Here is a 25,886-nt window from a genome sequence, read left to right on the forward strand (position 1 = left end):
ATTTCGCGAGAAATAGATATCGTAATTTAAAAGCGTGAAATATGTACAAAGAAATCAATAGCTAGAATAGAAATGTACATTTCTTTTTCTTTCCAATGGTATGCGTTTTAACTATGTGTGACCATCATCACTAATTTAAATATGCAAAAGAAAAAAGGTCTGCAGGCATTAAAAACGAACTTGTATTTCTTATGGAGATGATTCAGGGCCCATTCCAGGGCCTCATGGGCTCTGGAAAAGAATGATATATAGTTAAAAACGTATTCTCAGTCCATCCGAACGTACACACACAAGTTCATAGGAATCGGTCGGGTCGTTTCGGAGTAGTTTGTCTACAAAAACCCGTGACACGATGATTTTATAAATTAGATTGTTGAAATAGTTCTTACATTGATTATCTTCACTTTCAAATGCTATTAAATGTAACGTGACTTGTAATTTAGACACAATTGTTTCTCTTTTGATTATTTCTCTTGTATTTTTGTGGAGTTTTTCCCTTGCCTACTCAGTGTCTGACGAAAGGAGTGCCCTGTGTTTGAGGTTACGTTATGAATTTCCATGATTCGACGACGTGATGCCGTACACGTCTCAAAGGACAGAAAGCTTATCCATGGGATATTTACTTACGAACGGTGAAGTCGCAAGAAAAGGCAGTATTGGAACTGGATACCAGGGGCGCAGCCAGGATTTAAGGCTGGGGTGGGTTTATGTGCAACTAATACCGGTGTGTGTGGGGGTATGGACTAACCACCAGGATAAGCGGTAGGTGCGAGCTTAATAAATTGCGGAATTTTAAGATAAACGGTTCAAAATGGTGAGTTTTATGACTTTCTGAGGGATATTTAATTAATCCTTACACTATTATATCAGTAATATCAATCCAGTTAAGTAAAATAGATTAAACTCAAAAATTTCTCTGAGCTCGGGGGGGGGGGGGGTTTAACCCCCAAACCCCCCCCTCGCTGCGCCACTGCTGGATACCACCAAATCGGCCTTCACCTCGCACAAAGATAAACAAACATGATAGAGCAGGGATGTTATCGTAAGGTGGAAGAGTAAGCAGGGAGCGTGAAATGGGTGCTTGGTGGCGCCGAGCGCATTTGCAGGGTTCGGTAATTTGGAGAACTCGTCGGACGTTACCGAAAGTAGGACTACTGGCTACGGGAGCATGTAATACCTCCATGTACAAACTCTGGTCGCGATCCATGCAGTCGTATGGAAATTTATAGCGAACAGACAAACAGGCAACCTTTTTTAAGGTATGATCTTAGGTTTACCCGGCGTATCAGTTGCAGAAAAGTTTCTCGGGTTTTCCACCGGTTGATGTCGTCCATGTCTCCCAACTTGCTGCTCATCCTCAGGGGATCTTCCGAATGAACATGCCTCAACATGAATGAACGAACCTCAATAATCGTCAACCAATCAGGTTACACCTGACCTCGGATGGAGTGTATATATACTGGAAATTTTTCGAAGAACGGCATTCGGGAGATCCCCTGAGGATGATCAGCAAGGTGCGGATCGAAACGTCGGGAGACATGGACGACATCAACCGGTGGAAAACCCGAGAAACATTTCTGCAACCTTTTTTTATGCTGGGAAACTCGGTTGTTACTCAGATCACTATAGTATTGTAGTTCATTCTCTTAAAGTCTCTTAATGCCGAGACAATGAGCAAGAGAGTATGACATGTTTAAAAATAAAAGAACTTTCATTCTGCGTAACACATATAATAATTTAAAGCAGAATTCCTGGTTTTTATTTCGCCAAATTGGATAAAATTTTCAATAGTTTTGATTTCTTGACAGAGAAAATGAACAACACATTATTTAATGATGCTCTTCTTCGATTCATGCTGGATTCGAGTTGAGGTGTGTCTGAGTTTGAGAGTGGATTTTTCAGAAAAAATAATAAAAACATTAAAAAGAACATATTTTTGTTTATTTTATGCGCTTACTTTCTACACACAATTCTCAATTTCGCCATGGCTCTATTCTATGTGAGAGTTTATCCAATCAACGAAGTGGTACACTCTAGTATATCCATCAGGTCCAACGCCGCAACCTCCGGAGTTGATGAAAGAGGCTATTCCTGCCAGGGAAATCTGCGTCGTACAGCAGTCGATTTGGTATATCGCTTTAAGTGGTCCACCAATGTCGCCCTGAATAATAAACGAGACATTTCATCAAATCATTAATTCAAAGTCGGCAGATGGCGAATTTTTGCCTTTGTTCACTGTATACGGGACTATACTTTCAAATTTCGTTGCAAACTTCAATGATGTACCATAAGAATGCCTATAATACGAGGCATTCAAGTTCTAAGGCCTCCGATTTTTTTTCTATCTGGCTAATCACCCGAAAACTATGAAACTGGTTTTAAATCTCGACGTAATATTCCTGCAGATGTACACGTTTTTACAATGTCGACACCGAGGTTCCATGGCCGAGGCGAAGGCTTCTTTAGGAGTCTGTTTTGACCACTGGAAAATTTGACTTCATTGTTCTGGTTTGTTGTCACTCGATGTTCTACCTTCATTAAATTAAAGCACCCATTGATGCTATTTTGACATATCCATTACCGTATCATCACATATCTCCTTCAGTTGCCTATGAACTTCAATTGATATCACACCACCCGAGTGCAGAAAAGAATGATTGCACGCAGTTCGTGTGAGAAAAACGTCGTCATTTCCAGTATCTAAAACAGTTTTCATTCTAGATGCTGCCGAAAGACTTCTATCTGTCTTACAGTTCAGCCATCTCTTTCAAGTATTGACAAAAAGTGCGCACTCCTTAGAAAAACAATAGACACGTTTCTATTTGTTTCCAGTCTGGAGAAAAAAAATTGGCGACCTTAGAACTTGAATGCACCTCGTATAGAAAAACAACAAGAATTCTAGAGAACTGAGAATATTTTTTCAAGAGGAGCAATACAGTATTAATCGATTTTTTACATGTTAACTTCTTCATTCCATGACACTTATGTGATTTTTCATCTTTACAGCTCGTGGAAACTGCCATAAAAGTAGCACAATGAAAATATTCCGCAGCACAAATAGATCCATATTAAATATTCTATAGTAAAAATAAGTGCTTTATTTTAAGGGCATTAAAGCTCGTGGAAATTGCCATAATAATAGCAGACTTGAGCACTGGAATTGTGATCAGCACTGGAATTAGAGGAGAGGGATAGCGAAGACTCATCATCGGATATAAATCTCGGTTTGGAGATCTTTGAATAATCCCTAGTTATCTGTAGGAGTGCTGCCTACCTGGGGGCCGATTGTGTAACTTGTCTACCTTTCAATAGCTAGTTAGAGATCCGTTCACACTCGAATGAGCTCCCAAGAATATGCAAACGTTAGCCGTAGGTGCGATTCTATATGGAAGATCGTCAACAAGCTATCGAAATTTAGGATGTTGTCATAGTTATTTGGAATTGGGAATACGTTTCGCGATTGTTTTCCTTGTGCGCATGCGCAATAAGACAGAGTGGCTGTGTTTGTTTTGAAAAGCGAAACTAAGTTGATAATATTGGTTTCAGTGGCAATTGGCCAATATAAGTTTTTATTATTGAAAGTATTCAAGTTTGCCTACTAAGCAATCTTTTTCGATTCAATTTTAAATATTTTCCTTTCTGTTGGAGCGTAGCTGATATTTGGGATAAGTAGTTTTCACAGAGATTACGCCGATTATATTAAAATGCCGCTGTAACTGTCCGTTTTCTTACTTTTGCATTTCGCTAAATGATAACTTGTATTATTTTTTATCTTGGAAATTTATTTAGATCAAATTTATGAACGAATATTCGATACTGATTGGCTCCCATCTTCACCTTTGTATGTCCGCAAGAAGGAGCAGTGCCGCCACATATTGAGTGTTTGCCAGGAATTAAAACTCACGAGTGTCAATTAGTAAGAAATGTTTTAATAATAGTCGTTAGGTAAATAGTTAAAACAAACCATGTAACTCATGAAATGAGTACCTTAATATTCTCCATCAAAAACATTCTCATTATCACAAACCTTTCACCCATAATTTGAAAGAAAGGGCAAATATTAATAGTCATCATTGATATCTCCTCTTGTTTCAAACACCCGAATATCAGTTCGGACATTCTGCCTTTTTGAGGAAACCATATCGAATCATAGACATTAATTGAAGAACGTAAAAACATATCAATTCTTCTTAATTTACGACGTCATTGAGAAGTTAAAATAAACTCTAAATGAGTGTATAATTAAATAATTTTACTTGTAAATACCCACCCGGCTTTCCGGATTAAATGAAACCTTGTGCAAAATATAATTTTGCAAAGATATTATAGTGCAGTTATACACGTTTAAATCAAGCTTGCAAAAAGGATAATTTCAATTTCACAAACATAAAATAGCGAAGAAAATGTAAACTTCCTCATTTTTGTATCATAGTAAACCATCACTAACAAATTGTACTTATTAATTTCATTTTGCACTGCTAGTTCATGTCATTAAAACTATAACTCTCCGATAAATACATAAAAGTGAGTGCAAAATTCCCGTTACTCCAGTAAGGGACAACAAGCGAGCCCATGAAATGTTATAAACATTTCAATTAAATCACAAACATCACCTGCGAACGATTGGCGATGGTCGTAACGTCAAGTGATTAGTTGACGCCGAGATACTTTCGATCAAGAGCCGGAAAACATTCAAGCGTAACGTTACACAATCGCTCCTTCAACTTTTAGGCCCACCATACACATTCAGTTTGGCCTCTAGGCCTGGACTGTACAGTCCCGGACTGAAGGCAGAACTGACAGTATGTGGCGATTCCTTAAGGCGGATCGTTGGCCGAACGGCCGGATGGGAATACAATGAGACCCGACCTCAAGGCCAAGCGACCTTGAGGCCGGGCCTTATTGTTTTCTCATCCGACAGCCGTCCGGTCTAATCCGCCTCAAGGCATCGCCACACTGTCAGTTCTGCGTCAAGGCCTGGACTGTACAGTTCAGGCTTTGATGTCAAACTGAACGTGTATGGTAGCCCTTATGGAGCAGTTGATCAAAACTCCTTGGAAACCGGATCTTTACGTTCTTACGTAAAGTTACACAATCGGCCCCCTGCTCACCCTGTTAACTCATCACGACGACTACTGCATCTCTTGGACATTGACTCACGGAATTCATCGGCATCCTGAAAAGGGTGCCAACCCACAATGTAGCTTCCGAGGATTCCCCCGCGTTGACGTCGGCGTCACCCGCCACGAATTCGAAATCGGAAGAGATGCCTTACATCTTCCCTAAGAGTATGCCCCGGGTCGTTTCGGTGATTTTCACCGAAAAAGGCGGTGTCAAGCTCAGATTCAGTGGCTATCAGAGTCAGTGGCGGCGGCACAGCGATCTTTTAGTAGCGAAGAGTCTTGCTACCCAGCGATGCCTGCTGCCGGATCTTCTTCCCTGGAAGGGACAGCCATCACTCTGGAGACCGATGGACCGCTGAGACTTTTCAGTGTCTACTGCTTGCCGAAAGCAACTATCCGAGTGGCAGACTTGGATGTATTATTATTTAACGCTGGTAACGAAAGTATCGCAGCGGGAGACTTCAAGGCGAAACATCACCTGTGGAACTCCAACGTGACCAACGCCAAAGGACGCCAACTGCTCCGATGGATTTCTGCGCACCAATGCAGAGTCTTAGCGCTGCGCTCTCCAACTCACTTCAGCTACAGCAACGAAGGCGATATTTTGAACATCGCAGTCCACAATATGCAGACTGTGCTCACGGTGAGGACGATAAACGCGTTGGAGAGCGACCATTTCCCGGTCATATTTAATCACAACCGGCGCATGGTGTTGCTTCCTGAGAGAGTAATTAAGGACTACAACAACGCAGACTGCGATGTCTTCCGATAGGAGGTTACCGCCGGGATCCAGGACAACATCAAACCCGCAGCACTGAGAAACGCAGATGAGATCGAAAACACCGTTTCCTGCTTAACAACGATCGTCTCTGAGGCTTTCCACAAGTCGATGCCTTCGAAGACGGTCAAAACTTGCACATCGCCCTCCCATCGGAGATCACGGCTGCTTTCAGGAAGAAAAACCGTCTACGACGAAGATATCAATGGTCGAAAAATGCTGAGGACAAGGCGTTGGCTCAACACCTCGTCTGAAGCCTCATCACAGACTTCCGTCAGCAGTCATGGGATAGGAAAATCTCCTCATTGGACCTATAAAATGGCTCATTCCGGAGGATGGCAAAGGCCCTGATAATCGAAAACGCGGAAGAAGAGGAGGACCCGCTGAGGACGCCAACGGGACTCATCAGCTGTACAGTGGACAAGGCGGAGGCGATGGCTTACTACCTGGAAGACATCTTCTCACCCTCACCAACAGCAGTAGGGATCCCGAATCCACTGAGGGAGCTCGTGGTGGAATAACAATGGTAGCAGCCCGGGGAACAGTTGACTCCACCATCAGATGGATCCATGCCTAAAGTCACCACCTTCCCTTCTCAGGGTAGTGAAAAGGACAAAGGCCAGGAAAGCTCCGGACCAGACGGAGTAACCAATGCTGCTCTAAAGACAATGCGAAAATCCATGGCAATTATTTTTTTATTATTTTTCAGGCATGCCTGTCAATTGGTTACCTCACTGGTCTGCGGACGAGAGCTCGCGTGATCTGCCAGCCGAAACCGGGGATACCGCTGACTCTGCGAGAGAACTTCCGGCCGACCTCCCTGTTGAATACAATAGAGAAGCTGTTCGTGCACGTTATCTTGGATAGCCTGCTGGAGACAACGGACGCGCTCAACATCCTGCCGCCGCAACAGTTTGGCTTTCGCAGCGATCAATGTACGACCCATGAAGTCGCTAGCATTCTGAATTTCGTCGTGGAATGTTTCAGTCGTTACTGTCATACGGTTGGAGCCTTTTTCGACATTAGCATGGCGTTCGACAAGGTGTGGCACTAAGGTCTTTTGTGGAAGCTACACTGCTTCGGACATCAGAGATGGCTTCTGCGAATCTTCGCTTCCTGGCTTCCTCATCTGGAATTGCCTGGAGAGCGGAGACATCCACATCACGGTGGATCCGAGCAGGAGTTCTCCAGGGCAGCTTACTCTCCCCGGCGCTATTTAATATCTTCAATGCAGATATCTAAGGAAACCTCGGGACCAACATGGTGGCAGCTTTGTACGCGGATGATGCGGCATTCCTGGCAAGATCGGCGGACCAACAAATGGCAGTTACGTACCTCCAGCATGCCACTTACCAACTGGTGGACTGGTACGCCAAGTGGCGCATTGGCGTAAATGAGAAGAAGACACAGGCCATCGTTTTCTCCAGAGAACGGAAGGAATCCGGCAAACTCGTCGTTGGGTGTACGAAATTCCTCTGGAAAGAAGCGGTGGAATATCTTGGAGTCCATCTGGATCGCAGACTCACCGTGAAGCATCACGCCCGCCGCAATGCAGCCATCGTGGGATTACGGAGGCATTAGATATCATCAATGCTTGGCTACGTGAATTTCCCGCAACACAGAAGAGTGCATCTCCATAAGGCCATAATTGGGCCCATCATTTCAAACGCTTCACCAGTATGGATTGGTTTAGCTAGCAAATCTGTTCATCATATCCTGGCAGTAGCAGAGAGAAAATCCCTTCGAGTAGCCTTTACCTCGGATGGACACCGAAAGTTTTCCAGGAGGTCACGGAATCAAAGTTTCTTGAGCTCCGACGGATATCAGAATTCCCGGTCCGACCCTGGGACAAACACAGACGACCCTGCGCCGGAACCGGTCACACCGAAGATCTTCCTCCGAAGGAACGAAAGAACACGGTCCCGTAATGGGATTTGCTGCCTCAAAAAAAGGAGGCTTTTCAAGGGAACAAGTACCCTAGCGATTTGGAACCCGAGGAGAATCATCATCCGAAAAGCCCAGGAGTGTTGAGTTGATAAATACCTATAAGTACCTCTGTTTTTGTTAATAATAGCACAATGAAAATATTCCGTAACACAAATATATCCATATAAAAATTCTACAGTAAAATTAAATCCTAAGTTTTTAGGGCACAGTTTAATACTAGTTTTAGGATTCATATTCTATTTCATTTCCATAAAAACCCTTTATCATTTTGAAATGCGACTATAACTTTTCAAAGGTGAACTCTAACCTCTCCATTTCAAACTATCGTTGCGTTGAATTACTTAGAGAGGAAGTGTATATTTTTTCACCGGAAAACCTTATTGTTTCTCTAATGTCTTTATACCAGTAACTTATTATATGGTGATACCCTGTTTCCAAACAAAAAAACTTGATATTTCATTCAGTCTCCAAAATTTTCTTTTTCCTATAAGGTTGCGCAGTTACAACCTAGCTAAGTACTTACTCCGCAAACTCCCCCCTTATTATCTTGTGGCACAGTACAAATCATAGAGTCGGCAATTGCATCCCCGTAGACAGCTCTGCAGTCTTCATTTGTTATGATCCTCACCAGAGAGTGGCGAAGTGTGGGCGACAATTCCCCCCCTATAAAAAAAGAAAATGAGTGTCTAATTAAATGGACAGAACCCAACCGGAACGACACAATGGTCATTTTTTCTGGAAAATCATAGATTATATATATTTAACAATTAACTAAAGAAGGCAACATCTCATATCAAAGCCGAAAGTGTTTAGAAAACCCTCAGTATCTTGATTAGCCAATGGTATTCTGAAAATAATACCTTGGGAATGTATGACACAGTTTTAGAATATGTAACCACTAAAGTATGACATGAAGATGTGTACGCAAGTAAAATTGCAATTTTTTATGTACCACACATGATAGTGATGCAGGTGAAAAAATTGTGATTGATTGTTTTCTAAACGTTCGTTTTAAAAATATCGACAGTGGTGATTGCTCTATTTATTTACTGAATGATTACAATGCAAGAATATTGCGTAAATATCTTTTCTTTGAAATATCGGGTCACTGCCTTACTGAGGATCTCACAGATACTTGAGAACTCATAGATACTTGAGAACTTGTGGTGAGGTATATATCGCTAACTGTTATTAAATCTCCTTTACTGAAGAGTAGCAGTCTCTGTAGGTGACTTAATACTCGAACTGTCATGCCCGCGAGGCTGGTCTTACCCAAGCACCCCCATTCCGACCACACTTAGCTCCACGCAAAAGATACCCATGTCTGCTACCGATTTCAGTCTGCATTCAGAAGTGGAAATAGACGTTCCCTTCGGCAACTACTTAAGGCTTTTATTAACCATATCTAACGCTGCATCTGCGTACAACCTCGCCAGCCGCCTAATGGGCAAGTTGCAGGGGGTTTTAGGACACCACCTTTTCACGCATAGAAAGGAAAATCTCTAGCGACTTTAGGACTAGCATTTATTAAACTCCAACATGCAACATCAGACAACGCTCTCATCGCGGCAGGGCTCACCGCTGCCCTTATCCCCCGACCAGCAGGGTGTTTCAGAGTCTCCCTTTCCGAGCGGATCGGGAGACTTGACGCGGATTCTACGTCACTTACTATCGGCCAGGCAATCCGTGCGTTTCAGACTGGCTTCCTATCGTCTCAAGGCCGGCTTTCCGATCGGATAGAAGTCGAGTGGGCTAGAGGTGCCGGAAACTCATTCCGGTTGGGAATGGTGATATGTTATAATGCTGTTTTTTATTAAGTATTTGGCTCTAATAAAATAATATCACTTTATTTCATGAGTGCTGATATATGTGGATATTCTGATATAGTAATATAGGTTTAAGTGACTTTAATTCTCGTGTAAATTAGACGATGAATGAGCAGTCTGTAGCACTGTCGGTGCAAGTTCGTTTGCATTGTTATTTGGACGAGTAATTTGGCAAAAAGAACGTGAAACAAGTTGGAATGCATGGCGTAATGACTTACAAATATGCAGGTAGCATAATGCATTGAATACGTGTCCGTGGGTTTGGAAGTATAACAATTTGTCTACTTTGAAATGATTGTGTGTGTGACTTGGCATCGTAGTTATATCGAAATTAGACGTGGTTATGTACCTAATTCAGTTGATTCCATGGTGTACATTCTAAATATTCATTTTAATATGAAATTTTAGATCAAGCATAACGGGAATAGCCACGGTAACAACTATACGGAAGCTCCCTCATACCATCTTCTTGTTTATATTTTACACATTTCGACGGGCTGCGAAGAAGCGGCGGCGGCGCAGTGGGTTAAGAAAGGATGCAGGGAGGCAGAGATTATGAGGTCGATCCCCTTTTGCGGCGAATATTTTTTTTTGTTGAAGTATCGCACACTGAATTATAATTTAGAAGATATCTTTAAAGGTGCATCGATAGCAACTGTTTGTCATTTTCGTACCAAATAAAATGGTGTTATAAAAATAACCGAGAACGTTCAAAACAGATAACAAACTTACCAATTATTTTGCGTTATTTAAACGTACATAACTCAAGCCATTACTAATAATGGACACTATTCGACCTATTTTAATCGCTGTATTTCCTAATCGCTATATTTATAAGACGTTAACGGCATATCATGAAGGCCATAACATCGTTTATGATGGTCAATATTCATATTTAATTGAGATACTGAATGAAAATATGACAATTTGGTTAAAAAATAGAGTAAGTAAACCACATGTTGTTGGAAAAAATTATGGATTTCGCGACTACCTGTAGTTTAGTTCTTAAGAACAATCAACTATGCTCTCACGAGAATGAAAGAACAAACTCGTTCAAAATTTTCCTTCATTCCCGTAATTTGCTCAAAACGACAGGGTATTACGTTAAATAAACTACAGACGAACAATTCTAAGATAATTTTACCCGGCAACAACGTCAATTATGTGTCGATGTATCAATTAGCACTTACTAATGCCCGTATATACCTTTCGCCTCCCTTGTCAAGAATCAAATCTTGCGGGAGGTTATTTTCGCTGCTCACTTGTCTCTTGAAAATTGTGACGTTTTCTCGTAGGATGACTGTTGACGTCATACCAAAAGCGGAACGCTTTCCGATAGTATGTGTGACACGCACGGAAGACGAGCGTAGGATAGGTTCCCGATCGACTCGGAATGAATCCGTTTCCGACGCCGCCAATCCTATGAGACTCTGAAACACCCCCAGGTCGGTAAAGGTCGGTACTTGACGGACCTTGTCCTCCGACGTCAACACTGCTGGCATCTACTGCGTCACTACGAAACTGCCCCCTTTCTGGCAACATTCAGTATCAGCCGAGGTTGGAGCAAAATTTCTATGGCAACATAGGCGGATCCACGGGGGGGCATGTGCCCCCCCCCCCCCCAGACTCTCAAAAATATGCAAGATTTTTAATACGGTGCCATTGTCATTGCGTTCGTTTTGTATTACGAGATATCCTTGTGCCCCCCCTGAACAAAATCCTGGATACGGTCTTGCTTGTGCCCCCCAGAAAGAAATCCTGGATCCGCCCCTGGCTGGCAAACTTCTCTTCAGATAAGACCAAATGCGATTACGTCGTGGGAAACCTGGACCATCGTTTTGCCAATGAAATAAGCGAGCTTCGGTAACGTAACTAGGGATAGGCTCTGGGGGGGAGGGGTGTGAAGCTGGAGATGGCCACCCTCCACCCCCAGGCAACGGGGTCCGGAAAAGTTTTTGAAAAATGGCATGCCTGGAAAAACATTTTACATCATTTTGACACTAAAAATTTCAATTTAAGCAGATGCAGTTATTTCATGACAAAACTAGATCATCATTGGTCAACAATCCTAGGATTGGTTTGACGTAGCTCTCCACTCTATTCTCCTATCACACCTACGTATTTCTTCTCTTTCACATCCCTCTTTACTGGTTCCATATATTTTGTTCGAGGTCTTCCTTTTCCATTCTTGCCTTCCACTTGCCCTTCGACGATTGTCTTTATCAGGCCATCATGTCTCAAGATGTGGCCTATAAGGTTGTTCCGTCTTCTTATTAAGGTTTTCATGAGGCTTCTCTTCTCTCCTACCCTTCTTAGGACTTCCTCGTTACTAACTCGGTCGATCCATTTGATTTTCATCATTCTTCTGTAGCACCACATTTCAAAGGCCTCTATCCTTGCTTTCTCCGCTGCGGTCATTCTCCATGCCTCACTTCCGTAAAGGAGCATACTCCAGTTGTACATTCTTATAAATTGTTTCTTTACTTCCATATTTAAGTTTCCCGCTGTAAGCAGGTCTCTATTTTGGTGGAATGCTCTCTTCGCCTGGGCTATTCTGCTGATAATTTATTTCTTGCTTCTCCCGTCACTAGTTATCTTGCTTCCCAAATAACAGAATTCATCCATCTCCATCAGTTTTTGCCTCCCTATTTTAATGTTGGTCTTGACTTCTCCTCTTCTGCTGCATACTAAGATCTTGGTTTTCTTCGTGCTTATTTTCAGTTGTTGTCTACCCATTACCCTACCCATATTAACCAGAATATTTTTCAAATCCGTCTCTGTTTCTGCTATGACGGCTATGTCATCGGCAAATCTAAACTAGATAATAATTTAAAATAATTTTTAAAGTTCTATGAGGCCTTGGAGGGGAATCTATCCCCTTATCCCCCCATAGTAACGCCACTGGCGACTTTATAATAAATCCACCGGCCGCAAATCGTTATCACTCGCTGAAAAATCTATCTATACAATGCAGTGGTATTGATAGTCTCTCTCTCTCCCTCTCTCTCTCTGAGGAACTGAGGAACAGCGGTTGCGGCAAATTCTCACAGTAGAAGATCTAGTTGATACTATAGCTTTCTCATATCCCACGTCGTACGCGGTCCCTCATTGGTACCACAAAACTGTGGGTGTCTTGCATACGCTTTTTATGGCTGAAGCTGCTCAGCACAAGAGTCAAAACTATTTTGGCGAAAGCTTTGTAGCGCCATTTCATTTGCTGGGTGCAATTTTTACTACTCATTCATTCATCCGTTAGCGTGGTGGTCTAGTGGGTATAGCGATTGCTTGCTGATCAAAGGGTGTAGGGTTCAAATCCCAGGGAAAGCCATCGTACATTACCAAATAAAATCTGCAAAAAGAAATTTTGGTTTGAAGGTTTCCGCAGCGATTAGTGTTGCACTATTACATTCCATTTCGGGTGCACGTGCTTAATATTTAACTCGACGCGGCATTTCATTCTTCCTGCTGGGGACGTCGTCATGAAATTGAAGATGTAGATAACTTAAAAAAAAGTAAATGAAAATAAAATAAATCTTTACAACGTCAACTATTAAAACCGGAGACAGTATTGGAATAATGTTGTTCAAATTTTTGAAAGGTATCTCTTCCACACATGGCTTAAATTGTATTCATCATCCCGTACGTACGGGATAACTGGATCACAAAATCCATGGCATACGAAACGTTGAGTTAAATATTAAACACGCAGACGTACACCCAAAAATGGATTGTAATACTGCGAAAAAGAAATTAAACTGCCAAATGAAAACGGCTTGTAGACCAGAGAAAGGATATGGTCACACCTGTGGTTCAGTTGGAGATAAACTCTGCCCTCTACAATCCAAACCACCGTTCCCTTCAACCGCTGATTGTGTAAGTATCCACTTGTTCACCTAAAATCTATATTTTTTCTGGAATACATCTATCCCCATACAGCACAGGGAGAAATTTACTCGTGTATATTGAGTCGAAATTTGGTGTAAGGAATAAGTCGAGAATTCGCCCATTTTTACACGTGTAATTGCTGTGTAAATTTGGTTTAACTCCCTTGACCCTTATATGCAAAAAATATGAAGCAAAATGTGTTAATGCAGATGCTAAGATGAGCAGTAACATGAACATGATTAAAGTTTCAAGATAGATGATTCAATGAAGTCACCTTAGTCCACCTTAGTATTGGCAAAATTTTCCCAACGAAATCCAGTTAAATCATTTTACGAATCAATTTCGGCATCTATTTTATAGGTGTTTATTTTATTAAGATTACATAAATGCTCCTGTCGAGATACAAACGAGTTAACCATTAATTGCAACTAGGATGATGCTTATTAATTTAAAATTCTCAGTAATTTCGAATTACTTCCGTTAATATATAGAACAAGTAAAGAGAGATGTGAAAGAGAAGAAATACGTAGGTGTGAAAAGATTAGCTGACAGGAGAACTGAGTGGAGAGCTGCGTCAAACCAATCCTAAGATTGTTGACCAGTGATGATGATGATGATGATGATGATGAATGCCTCGCACCACGCGAATTGAACGCTGGGAAAACAATGACGTAACGATATAACTTGTGTGATTTAACCCCTCAACGCCGTCATGCGTACCCAGTACGCGCCCTTTAAATTTCGTATGCCGCCGTCATGCGTACCCAGTACGCTTCCTGACCTACTGTTTATAATATTTTTTCTTCGCCCGATATTGTATGTTAAATTAAAACTAATTACTCTATCTTTTGAAGAAATGTTTTTCCTTTCCAATAAAATATTCATAGCGGTTTTATGCCTTCAAGATTAAAAAAAAAATGCTTCGATAAAATTCCGTTTTAAACCAGCGCCTTGACGACTTCGGTCCAAAAACTCAACGCCTTCTTTCAGCTGTTCTATCATGAAAACTTCCGCCTATTCTAATTGAGAGACGTCTAGAAGGGTCAGCTACTTTAGCTTGAGATACGGTATCTTCTAAGCTCAATGCCATCTCTCCGTCTTCTCCTCGTTTGTCGTCACCTCGAGCCCCAAGTGTGTTTGGTCCGCCTCGTTAGTCCTAAGCGTCCTAAGCGAAGGGGCCATGTGCTTCGCTCTGCATTTATTTTTTTTATTTTTTTTTCCTGGACAGTAAACAACGAAGATAAGATTCCATCTAAACAGTCAGCGTATACCAGGGCCCCTTCGAGATATTTTCTCGTCTCTTGAGGGAGCTTCTAAACCACGAGCTTCAGTCCACCCAGTCCACCAGAATCATTCATGCTGTGTGGTGTTCGTTCAGGCAGTGTGCTGAAATTATCATTGGGTGTACTTCCAGTGTGTGGTATTTTTTTATAATTGGGGATCCTACGAAATGGGAATAGAATTGAAAGGCAAAAAAGAGACTCGGAAGTCTGTTTGTGTGTTAGGCTATAGTGAAATCATTGGTGGGGTGAATTTCAAGAACCTGTTATTGCATTTGTACGTAATGGAAAGAAAACGCCATTACAAGTGATGTATGAAGTTATTTAGGAGACTATTGAATGAGGCAGTCCTAAATTCATATGATGTTCACAGGAAAAACACGTATAAAAATTTGACTTATCATTTCGCGTGCCATTGGGCGAAATAATATTTTTGAAATATCCAACGTCATGCGAACTGTTTGGACTTGGCCGTCACTCATTACACAATTTAGTACCAAGACTCACAAAAATTGATTTCCTAAAGACAATTCCTGCCGCTGGGAAGAAATCAAAGTCTCAAAGGAGGTGTGCAGTTTGTGCGTAACATGGGAAATGAAGAGTTTGCGTGTACTGTTGTGAAAAATGTGCAGTGGGATTATGTTTGGATTGCTTCAAATCATGTCAGAGCAGATTTTCTAAGGTAAATCATTTGAATATTTGCATATTGACGTTTGAAACATTAGCATGTGATTATCTATATGAAATGACACGGTAATATTGGAACAAAGTCAGAGAAGTGGGCGGAGTGGTAAATTTTCAAGTAGGCGAAACGGGTAATCCTATCGAAAGTATCCAATCTGTTATGAAATTTTCAACCCCAAATAACTAAATTACATCATGTAATTGTATTTTTTAAATGCATGGAATGTTATAGATCTCGTAGCTTCTTCGAAACCAAATAAAAATCTTTCAAAATTGAAATTTTATTCAATAGTTCATAAAAAGAGATACATAAAACAATAAATATTTTTTTCCAATCGCTCGAAAAATTATTATATTGTAGCGCATTATATTACGCAAGTTTACAAAAATTTTCAACGATACTGACCGTATATTATGAAAGATATAAATTATTGAATGATAGTATACCAAAAAGGCGAAGATTTTTAAATCTCATCCGGCCGCTGAGATGGGATTTAATTAAATGCCTGCCGCGCTTGAGGGGTTAATTGTGATACTTTTAAGTTCCATCCATCATCTCGTATTCGCTATTATCCTATCCATTATGTCATTTTCATTATTTCCCACATCATCACCATTTTTTTTTGTCACATCATCACCACTCGTATTTTGTCCTGTACGTATTTCCTGATGAATTATTTTATACAGAGGAACCTTTTATTGACACAATAAATGAAAATATTCGAACGAATATGTTGACTATGTCCTTTTCCCTGTTTAGTATTAGTAAAGTGCCACCGTTTGCGTGGTCACTGCCATTTTCCGGTCATCAACAAGAAACCCTAACCCTGGTGGAGAAAGGAATAACTACAACGGTCCCGTTATTGTGTTCCTTGTGCATACACGTGTATTATCCGGTTTGTGGTGGACATAAGACCATATATACACCAGATTTATTCCGTTTTTACTCGGGTAATAACGGTTTTTACACGAGATAAAATACGTGAAACACACGAGCTATATGCCAGCTTGCGACCGTTTGTGCTGTATGGGATTGTACTAACTTACACGGGTATCCTGCCGCTGCAAGGCAGAAATCAATGCACTCAAATATTATTTCTGAACAACTATATTTCCAAGAGTTTTTGTGGGCATGTATTACTTACCATTAAGAGTGGCACCCCAACCACTTATAATTCCCGCAGTACTTGCAAAACCATCATCATTTGGGGCAAGGGGCATTTTACCAATATTATCTGAAAATGAAAACAAAGTTTGATGCTTTGGAACAGTTTTCTAGAATTAAAAACCAACATGAGTATAATTATAAATATGCATATTAATATTTAGAAAATAATGTGGAGTAACCCATTATTATTTATGCTCCAATTTATTTATATTCAAAATTACCGTCAAAAGTCAGGGGATGCGGAAGACGAATCAGCGCAATGTCATTGATATATGTTTTCGGGTCAAAATTCTCGTGAATGATGGCCTCATTTGAAGATATACTTTGCCTCGGGCTTGCATCCCTCCCCAGTCTAATGTCACCCACGTAAACCTGATATGTTTTTCCGCTGGAAAAGAAAGTGCATAAGCATATGAGAGGAAAGAAAGCCATAACCAAATCCTTGTTAAAATTATTAAATACGATTAGATGAGCGATGCGCGTTTTCTTTGCCACAAGGAAGGAAGCGAAATGGGGTTTATGACGCTCTGTGGTTTTTCGAAGTTTGAATGGAGTCGATGATTGGAATAATTTCAATCGAATATGTCCGAACTTGGTATTCGTATTTTTGGGAGCATCCAATCCAGTTGAAAAGAAAAATACCTAATGCCTTTACGGAGTGGAGAAACATTATGTCATGAAATTTAAGCCCTTAATAACATGCCAATAGGTACCAAAGTTACTAATTAATAGTGATGAGACATATACATGGCTAACTGTGATTGAATCACCGTGACAGAAAAGTAGCCGGTACTGTCGGTGCCTTAATACTCGAAGCCACTTTGTCTGGATCAATGAATTCGATGAAGATAGCGCATGCTGCTACCAAGTGATGAGCAATATCTCGCTACCTGTGATTGAAGACGAGTAGTCGATCACTGCCGCTGACTAAATCACTAAATACTTGATATCACTGCGACTGTGAATACGGTGAAGGTAGCTTCGGCTGCTACCACTGCTACCAACAGTATAATAAAGGATTCTTATTGATCTTTTATGATGAAGAAGACATTATACACGAAATATGCAGCTAAATGTTCAAATATAAAATATGTTAAAAAATGCCGATGGGATTTTAATGATTGCCACTTATCAATTCCTTTTTAGAAAATCGCTTCCATTGGCCGCGAGTGTGCCCTGTTGCCTGATGTTCTGGACAAGGGCAGTGGCAAATGAAGGCAAGGTATTCGAAGTCATGAGCTATCCAGAACATCCGGCAACAGGGAAAACTGGGCCAATGGCTCAAATTTTATGTAGTTTTAAAATCGTGCGTTTTCAACCTAACGTCATCATTAATTTACATTGCTACTTAGTTAGTTTCTATTTATCCTCTGTAGTGAGCATTTCTCGCAGCTGAGCTTAAAGCCACCGAGTGCGTCCACCGGGTTGCGGATGGTGGGTTGACCTTTAGATATAGAGGTTAGCTGCGAGATAAGCGAGTTCTCTCGTCGAATAAGCAGTCGTGGACAAAAAGCGGCGGTATTCTGAGGGGTAATTGGGCTACCCTTGGGTAAGGTAGACCATTTAAAAGATACCAAAACCTGCGAAGATACCGTGACTTGGCGACTGGGGGCCGCCAACAATTTTGCCTCTCATCACCAGGGGGAGAGGGCAGCAGCTCTTCTTCACATGTGCGAAGGTGGAGACCATACTGGTCGGTACAGCGACACACATTCCACTACGGACGTGGTAACATTTACTTTAACGGCTGTAGTACTGCGATGTGGAAGGCAAGGGGAAACCACCACATTATCATCCCGAGGAGTCACAGCTACTCCATTCAATTTATATAATGAATCTTGAGACATGATGGCCTGATGAAGACAATCGTTGAAGGGCAAGTGGAAGGTAAGAATGGAAAAGGAAGACCTCGGACAAAATATATGGAACAAGTAAAGAGAGATGTGAAAGAGAAGAATTACGTAGGTGTGAAAAGATTAGCTGATAGGAGAGCTGAGTGGAGAGCTGCGTCAAACCAATCCTAGGATTGTTGACCAGTGATGATGAGTGAGCATTTAAAATTTTAAAGAATGTTTACTCACAAATTTGCACAGCCTGCTGAAGTTAGTACGTAAGATTCGTGTATAATTGTTGCTCCGCAGAAATACTTATTGTCAATGACCAACCCTGCCTGGTATGGGAATTGTCCAGGAGATGCCTCTTGGCCCCCACTTATTTTCGGCCTGATGACTCTGCTCCCTATTGGTAAAAAATAAAAATTATATGAACAATGTTGAGAAATAGAAGGATGAAGAAACCGAAATTGTTGCATAATTAAGTCATTTCAATCGCAACAACTTTTAAAGATCGATTTTTCTGTACGATTACGTAATATCAGTGAAGCGCCTATAAGGAAATTTCTTTAACCCATTATAACCCAATGCTGCTTCTATGCAACATCAAAGATGCATATATTTTCTGCTCTCTTCAGGAAATATCTAAACGACGCATTATTTATTTATACTCATACCAGCGGATACAGCTTATATTGACCATTTTACACCGGGGTGTTCAACATATGTAACAAGTAAACGTACACAAACAACCATGCCCTGGGCCGGGGAAACCTACCCAGGCAGGACTCGAACCCGCGACCTCTTGATTGGCAAGCGAGACCGTTACCCCACCGCCACCGAGGCCGGTTTTTAAGCGTAAATAGGGTGGTTTCCTATTCTTTTTTTATTGCCTACATCGAAAGATTATTACTCTTGAAGTACGTATTTCACGCTTTTAGATTTTTAAAGGACGATATCTATTTTTCGCAATTAAATGAAAAGTGAAAATTTTCAAGCGCGCGAAAACGTGACGCGTAAGTATGAATGCCGGGAAATCTCTCCGTGCGTGTTTTTCTGGTTCCCGTTGCCGCCCTGTGAGGTGACCTTGAGGCGAGGCTTAGCGCTGATACGACGCAGGCTGCTAGCGGGTACCTGAGTACCCTGCTGGCTGGTAGCGATTGGCTGGAATAAAGATTATTAATACTTTATCAAACCAAGAAAACTTTCCGACCTTAGCCAGTTTTAATAAGTGATTATTAAGACATGTTTCCCTGAGCTTTGCGCCTCATGCATGCATTGGTAACCTCAGACGATGTATAACTCCTATCCTCTCGTGTAGAAACTAGGTCCATGGGACGTTACGTGGAGTGGCATCGCATGGGCGCCAATCTGGCCCTTTTAAATGAGGATAAAAATAAATAATTTGTATGTTTTGAATACACTAATGGTGGGTAATGAATCGCAATCAATGCTTTTCGTTTTCTTTGATGAAGGAAACTACCCTATTGTGATGAAGAAATATTTAGCTGCCACGACAATTATGTTCGAGTCCAAAATTTTCAAGTTTTCTAAATCCTCAAGTTGATTTCTCCCGGAAGCAGCTCTGGGATAAAAAAGGTCAATAGAGTTAATTTCAAATATCTTATCGACTATAAGGCAGGCCCAAGTTTTTTCTGGGTGAGAGGGGGGGGACGTGACTTCTTCTTAGCCAATGAAAATGCGATAGGAGGAGCCTCTTCCCCGGGAAACTCACCAGAAACTCACTTGCCAGTTGCTTTCAGACCTCTATGGTGTACGCTTCGTGAAAAAGTTAGCCGTATTGTCAAGTGGGAAGAAGGTTACTGACAATGTTATTCGTTTAAATACAGTTAAAAAGCCGATCTTGCACGACTGGACCAGTCGCAAATATATTTGAAAACTATCATGGGAAGGTAAACAGCGTGAAAAGATTTGACGAAAATAAATATATATTAATATAAACTTTTGAAGATGACCGACTTACTTACGATATATGAAAATGGAAAGTGTTAAAAAAATTTACAGAACAGGATCTACAGCACGGGATGATTTCATAACTGCTGGCCGAGAGGTCTCGCAAAAATGTGTTGCTTTTTATGAGGCGGAGTCGTAGAACGCTGAAGAGAAGCTTTTTATCATGGTTAAATGCATAAATATTCTTTAAATACTTCTTCAGGATAAAAAAAATAGTTGCAACGCCTAAAATTGGGTGAAAGTGTCAAGGTATTCGTATATAGGTCCTTTTGCTGTCATTTTCTTTACGACGCCTTTATTTTGCGTATAAAGTCGCCATTTGAAATTGAACCATTTCTTAAGTATTGTTCATTAATATCATTATAAAAGGTATTTTTACGATATCTTCCGCAATTTTAAGAGCTTTAAAAGTCAACACAGCGAGTACGAATATTCTTACAACCGTTTAAAGGACTCTAACGATATTTAGCCAATCACTTTCTTAAGCCACTTCCTCTTGGTAATTTGGGATTTTTTTTTATTATATTTTCCAATATAGTGTACAATGTATACATAGATGTAGGTTTAAATTCATAATACATAATTATTAAAGCCATCAATTTCATTCGTTCATTATCTTTAATAGATCTCATCCCTTTATAAATCAATATCAAATACCTGCCAAATATGCTGTTTTCATGAGCCTGGATTTTGACTTCTCAAGTGTCGAAACCTAGGTCGATAAATAATATTTTCCCGGAGAAAATTAATTAGTGATATTATGTCCAAATATACATACAATATTTTTGTACAACTCACCGTTTTTCAAGCCCCCAATCTTGCCAAGATTGCGTAGCCTTGTAAAATGCACTGAAGTTGGATAGCTGTTGGCCTGTTAGAGGAAAGATGCGTCTGAGGTTAATATATTCATGGAAATTATCATATAATTTTGTAGACTAAAATATTACGGAGGCTTACGTCGTGATTAAATAGATGATTGGTTAACGTTAGAATAATGAAGATAGAGGATATCCGTGCTCCCTGTTGAAGGTATTTCCATGATTATCGCCTCCTTTATCAGCCGATGCCTTATTATGTTCATTTATTATGAATTTGAGGGATCTAGATGTGTGCTCGATGTATGATTGACCACAGGAACACGATAATTCACAAAATCCTTCATAAATATCAGATAAGTGAAGATCTTTCCTCCAAAAATGAGTCGACGCGGAATTCACCCGGAAAACCAACATCAATTAAAGGTCTGTTCAGTTTATCTTTGCGGGTGAGCTGGTGTGGCTTAAACGAGCTGGGGTGAGAGGAGGGAAAGTTTATCTACACGTGACTTTCCCTCTTCCAATCAGCAGACAGTAGGCGTGGCCTAGCAATTCGGAATTTCAGTCGCTCTCAGACCTCCTTCGCGTCAATTTCGTGAATCTGCTAGCTGTGTTGCCAAATCTCGCGCGTTGTCTTGGTGCTCTTCGATTCTTCCATTTAAATCCAACTTATAACTTACTGTTCCCTATTCTTCCACTTCAATCCTTCTTCTGAGATGGGATTATCCTCAATCCCCTCTAAATAAGTAGCTACATAGCTTTATATACATTGTATGCATTGTTTCGCCGCCGGGCCCAAAATATCTGTGGCCACTTATGAGTCACACCTTTTCAGTGGGACACTAGGGTGCCTGTGTACATTTGGCAACGTTAAGGTCGCTCCTGCTCTCTCTCTCTCTCGGTACTACGCCTTCCCCTTCAGCGAGGCCCCACCCCCTTCAGCGAGGCCCTCCGATAGTGTCTAGACTATTACTTAATCCATTATTCCCCAGACTGGATGTGGGGCTCCGTTTGTTTCGCATTTTGCGATTTATTTTTGCCTACTTAAGATGAATTTTTGGAGAAAAATATCTCCATCATATTATATGATTTTTATAATGCTGCGTATACGCAACGCTGGCAAAACTCCGGTAAATAAACACAAAAAAGCAATTTTTAAAACTTAAGTTACATCTTTTGCTTTTTATTTTGATTTGTACACTCGACATCTTCGCCGGGAGTTATCAGTATTCCTTTGAAGGAAATTCCTCATTCTGCCTTAACGGACATGCTGGGTTCTGTCATTTTTCCTAAGGTGTCTCGTATGTGCGCACCGATTTTTATGCCAAGCGCCATCAGTCATAAAAATACAATTATATAAATGAAAATGCTGGTGGAAATGACAAAATTAGAACTGGAGACACTTTAAAAAGCCAGTAATTCGACGAAAATAATTATTCTGAAGTAGAAACTTGTTCTGAGAATTAAGATTCAATAATGATATGTTAACGCAATGCTGGGGATTGATTGGTTAATGCACAACAATACGATGTGGTATTCTTCGGCCGTCTTTAAACAGGCCGAAGGGATGATATTTGGCAACAACGCGGAGGAGGCCGGTTTATTATTTGTTTATCATTCTACAACAGTGGACTCGTGGTGAAGATACTCGACGTGACTCGTTTGAAGTTAATTTTATTCCTCTAAACCCTATTTTTGCAGGAGATGACGTTAGAAGATTCATTTTTTAACCTATCATCTTAGCTGTAGTCGAAGGTAAGTTATTTATTCGTAAGTTGAAGCGTTGGAAGATGATGAGCTCACACTCAATCAGTTAGACCTCCAGGAAATTATGAGCAAACCAATATTAATCACTGGCGAGGAATATTCGGGACTCAATTACGTTTGTGGGTATGCTGTCAGGAAGGCATTGTAGCACTTAACTTGTGATAAATGTGCATAGGCCGTTTTACACGGTACACGGAATTGCGCAATCTGACGTACGTGCGAAGGCTTAATCAAAAATGCGTCGTTTAAGCGGTGAATTGCTAGAAAACATGCGAGAATGCGTGGACGCGAGACGGCACAATAGCCCATGTTCTAATTTCGATCATGCATAGGCGCAATTCCACGCCATTTTAGAAATTAATGCAGCTCTAACCTGCGGAATTCCGTGTACCGTGTAAAATGACCTTAGACAATGGAGGACTTATTTCTCCTTGTATTTCTGTAATAAGTGTTGGTCTTCATGCATTTGCTATTATGACGACTCTAACAGAACCCAAGTATGAGGCTACATTTTAAAAGGAATTTATGAAGACAGGTGTTTTCAGTGCAATGTACCGAACAGTTATTTTTTTGCAAGATTCATTAAAACTCTGACAAATGTATTTCTAAATAATTATACTTAAGTGAGGAATAACAGGTTGGATGTCGCTAAACACACTTCCAATAAGAGAAAATACTCTACAATTATGTGACCGCTTTCAATTCTGTGACTATATTTCAATAAAATCATTTGTTTTATACATGGCTAATTTGTGTCATTCCTGTCTGCTCCTGCTTCACAATCAGTAATGGATGCACGATTATCCCGTGGTAAGTAAAAAAGCAGTTTTTTTAGTGGATTTCCTTGCCGTAAAGCGATTTCTTTTGCCGATATTCTACGCCGAAACAATAGACTTGGTCGCAGGTGAGAGCAATCCCGCAGGCCTCCTAGATGACGGGCGCGCGACGTTGTCACATCGGTCACTCCGGCCTGTTTAAAGACACCGCATGGATATTCCCAAGCTCAGACTCTGAGTGTACTGGATTGTTGAAGTTAATGAATTAATCGATTGCTAATTTAAATTTAAGGAAAAGGCTAAACTGTTTTCATTTGTTAACAGTTTTTGATTAGTTAACGGATAAAACGATCAGTCGAAGAGACAGCAACGACGTGTACAATTAAAGATTAATTAGATCATTATTTACGTTAATACTGTGTCTAATAGTTATCTATGGAGCAAGAGAAACACTAAATACAAAATGGATAGCATGTTTCACCCATCTCTAGTTTCGTCAAGAATAACACTAGTTACCATTTCATTTACTACAGGTACATTTAAACTCACAAATATGTACCCATTTTGTAACTTGAAAATAATGTGGCAATATTGAAATCTGGAGGGGGGGATAAAAACTTTATGATAGTTTTTTTTTTTCAATATTGATGGACGATAAATTGGAAGCTGAAGCGTCTAAGCGCTAATATTCAATAAAATTAATAAAATAGAAAAATTATTCATGTCTTACCTGCGTGAAGGCAAAAGCAATGAGGACGATAGATGCCAGCAATATCTTCATGTCTTCTTCGTTCCGTTGCTGCTTTGGATAGACAATCCAAAACTCCATGGGCAGAGCTTATATATGCGGAATGTTAGCGATTAGAAAATTCAATTATATTTGACAAAGGATTAGATAATGAATCAAACTTATCAGGCCCAAGTAGTGACGATTCCCTTATCGAAGCGGAAAAGTAAAATCTCCAATGGAGAAATTGCAAAATGTTGTGTAAAAAAATAGCAGAGATAGTGCCATACGAATATTTCACAACGCAAAAACCTGGACTCTAGATAGCGCTTCATTTCCGAAGAAAATATTCTCAAAATTGTCGAAATGCCCACGGCGCGAAAATCGACGGTTGATAGGGTCGTAGTCAATGCGGGTGGGTCTGACGTCAAAGTAACCTTTTTTCGAGTATAACAAGGACCCCACATACGGGTGAGTAGGCCCAATTCCATCCCATAGAAAGCCAATTTCTGTTGCCGCTGTTTCTGGGGAAGGAAGAGAATAGGATTTTTAGATGGATTGAAAGGGAGTAGGCCTTACAGTGAATCGAAGAAGCAGTGCAGGAATGGAAGGGAGGCTCCAAGATCACTTCTTTAGTACTCCGTGGAAACCTACCTTAATCGGTAGATTATTATAATAATAATACTGCAATCAATAAAAACCTTTCTTCTAAGCGGCTGTCCAGCTTGCTGACCATCTAGGGTCGCACGGTCGGTGGTGCTCCAGACCGCGATGAAGGCGAGTATGCTATAAGACCGGGTCCCACTGAATCTTCTGAGAGTCCTAATTCAATGAATTTATTAACAAGGGAAGACATGATACCACTTTAAGGTTGGAAGGCAATACTCGTTGGAACTTGTTGACAGGAAACATAATGAAGATACACTTTTGTATTTCCTGATTGTAATTCTGTGTATATTGGTCAGACCGGACGTGCCATAAAACAAGGGCAAATGAACATATGAAGTGTTGGGTAAGAGGCGATTTAACCTCTAATTTTGCTAAACATTTGTTAGGCTGCAACCATACCAGTGATTTCAATGTCAAGGTTCTCCACAATCTATGTAAAGGTAAAAAGTTGGATTTTCTTGAGCAGTTAGAAATTTTAAGAGCATGTCACAACAAAAATGTACGGGTAGTAAACGATCTTTTGTACCCCTCCCATTCCTCCTTTTTTTATCAGTTCTGCTGGACTCGGCAAGTAAACCCACTGACCTTGAGGAAACTATTCCTCGTTAGCTTTTCCCCTCCCACCATCACCACCT

The 25,886-nt window shown here is 40.6% G+C and overlaps 1 protein-coding gene across 1 annotated transcript; it reads right to left on the reverse strand.

The window, feature by feature from the left end:
* Positions 1-1,919: 1,919 nt before the first annotated feature.
* Positions 1,920-24,651, reverse strand: LOC124169201 (chymotrypsin BII-like). Its single transcript, XM_046547717.1, has 7 exons — positions 24,586-24,651; positions 21,296-21,368; positions 18,773-18,929; positions 16,913-17,079; positions 16,669-16,758; positions 8,372-8,511; positions 1,920-2,161 (listed from the first exon to the last, which is right to left on the reverse strand). Exons 1-7 carry the CDS (start codon positions 24,634-24,636, stop codon positions 1,991-1,993), a joined length of 849 nt encoding a protein of 282 aa, XP_046403673.1. The 5' UTR covers positions 24,637-24,651; the 3' UTR covers positions 1,920-1,990.
* Between the last annotated feature and the right edge of the window lie 1,235 nt (positions 24,652-25,886).

Source organism: Ischnura elegans, chromosome 12 (genome assembly GCF_921293095.1).
Source record: "Ischnura elegans chromosome 12, ioIscEleg1.1, whole genome shotgun sequence".
Classification (NCBI taxonomy): Eukaryota; Metazoa; Arthropoda; class Insecta; order Odonata; family Coenagrionidae; genus Ischnura; species Ischnura elegans.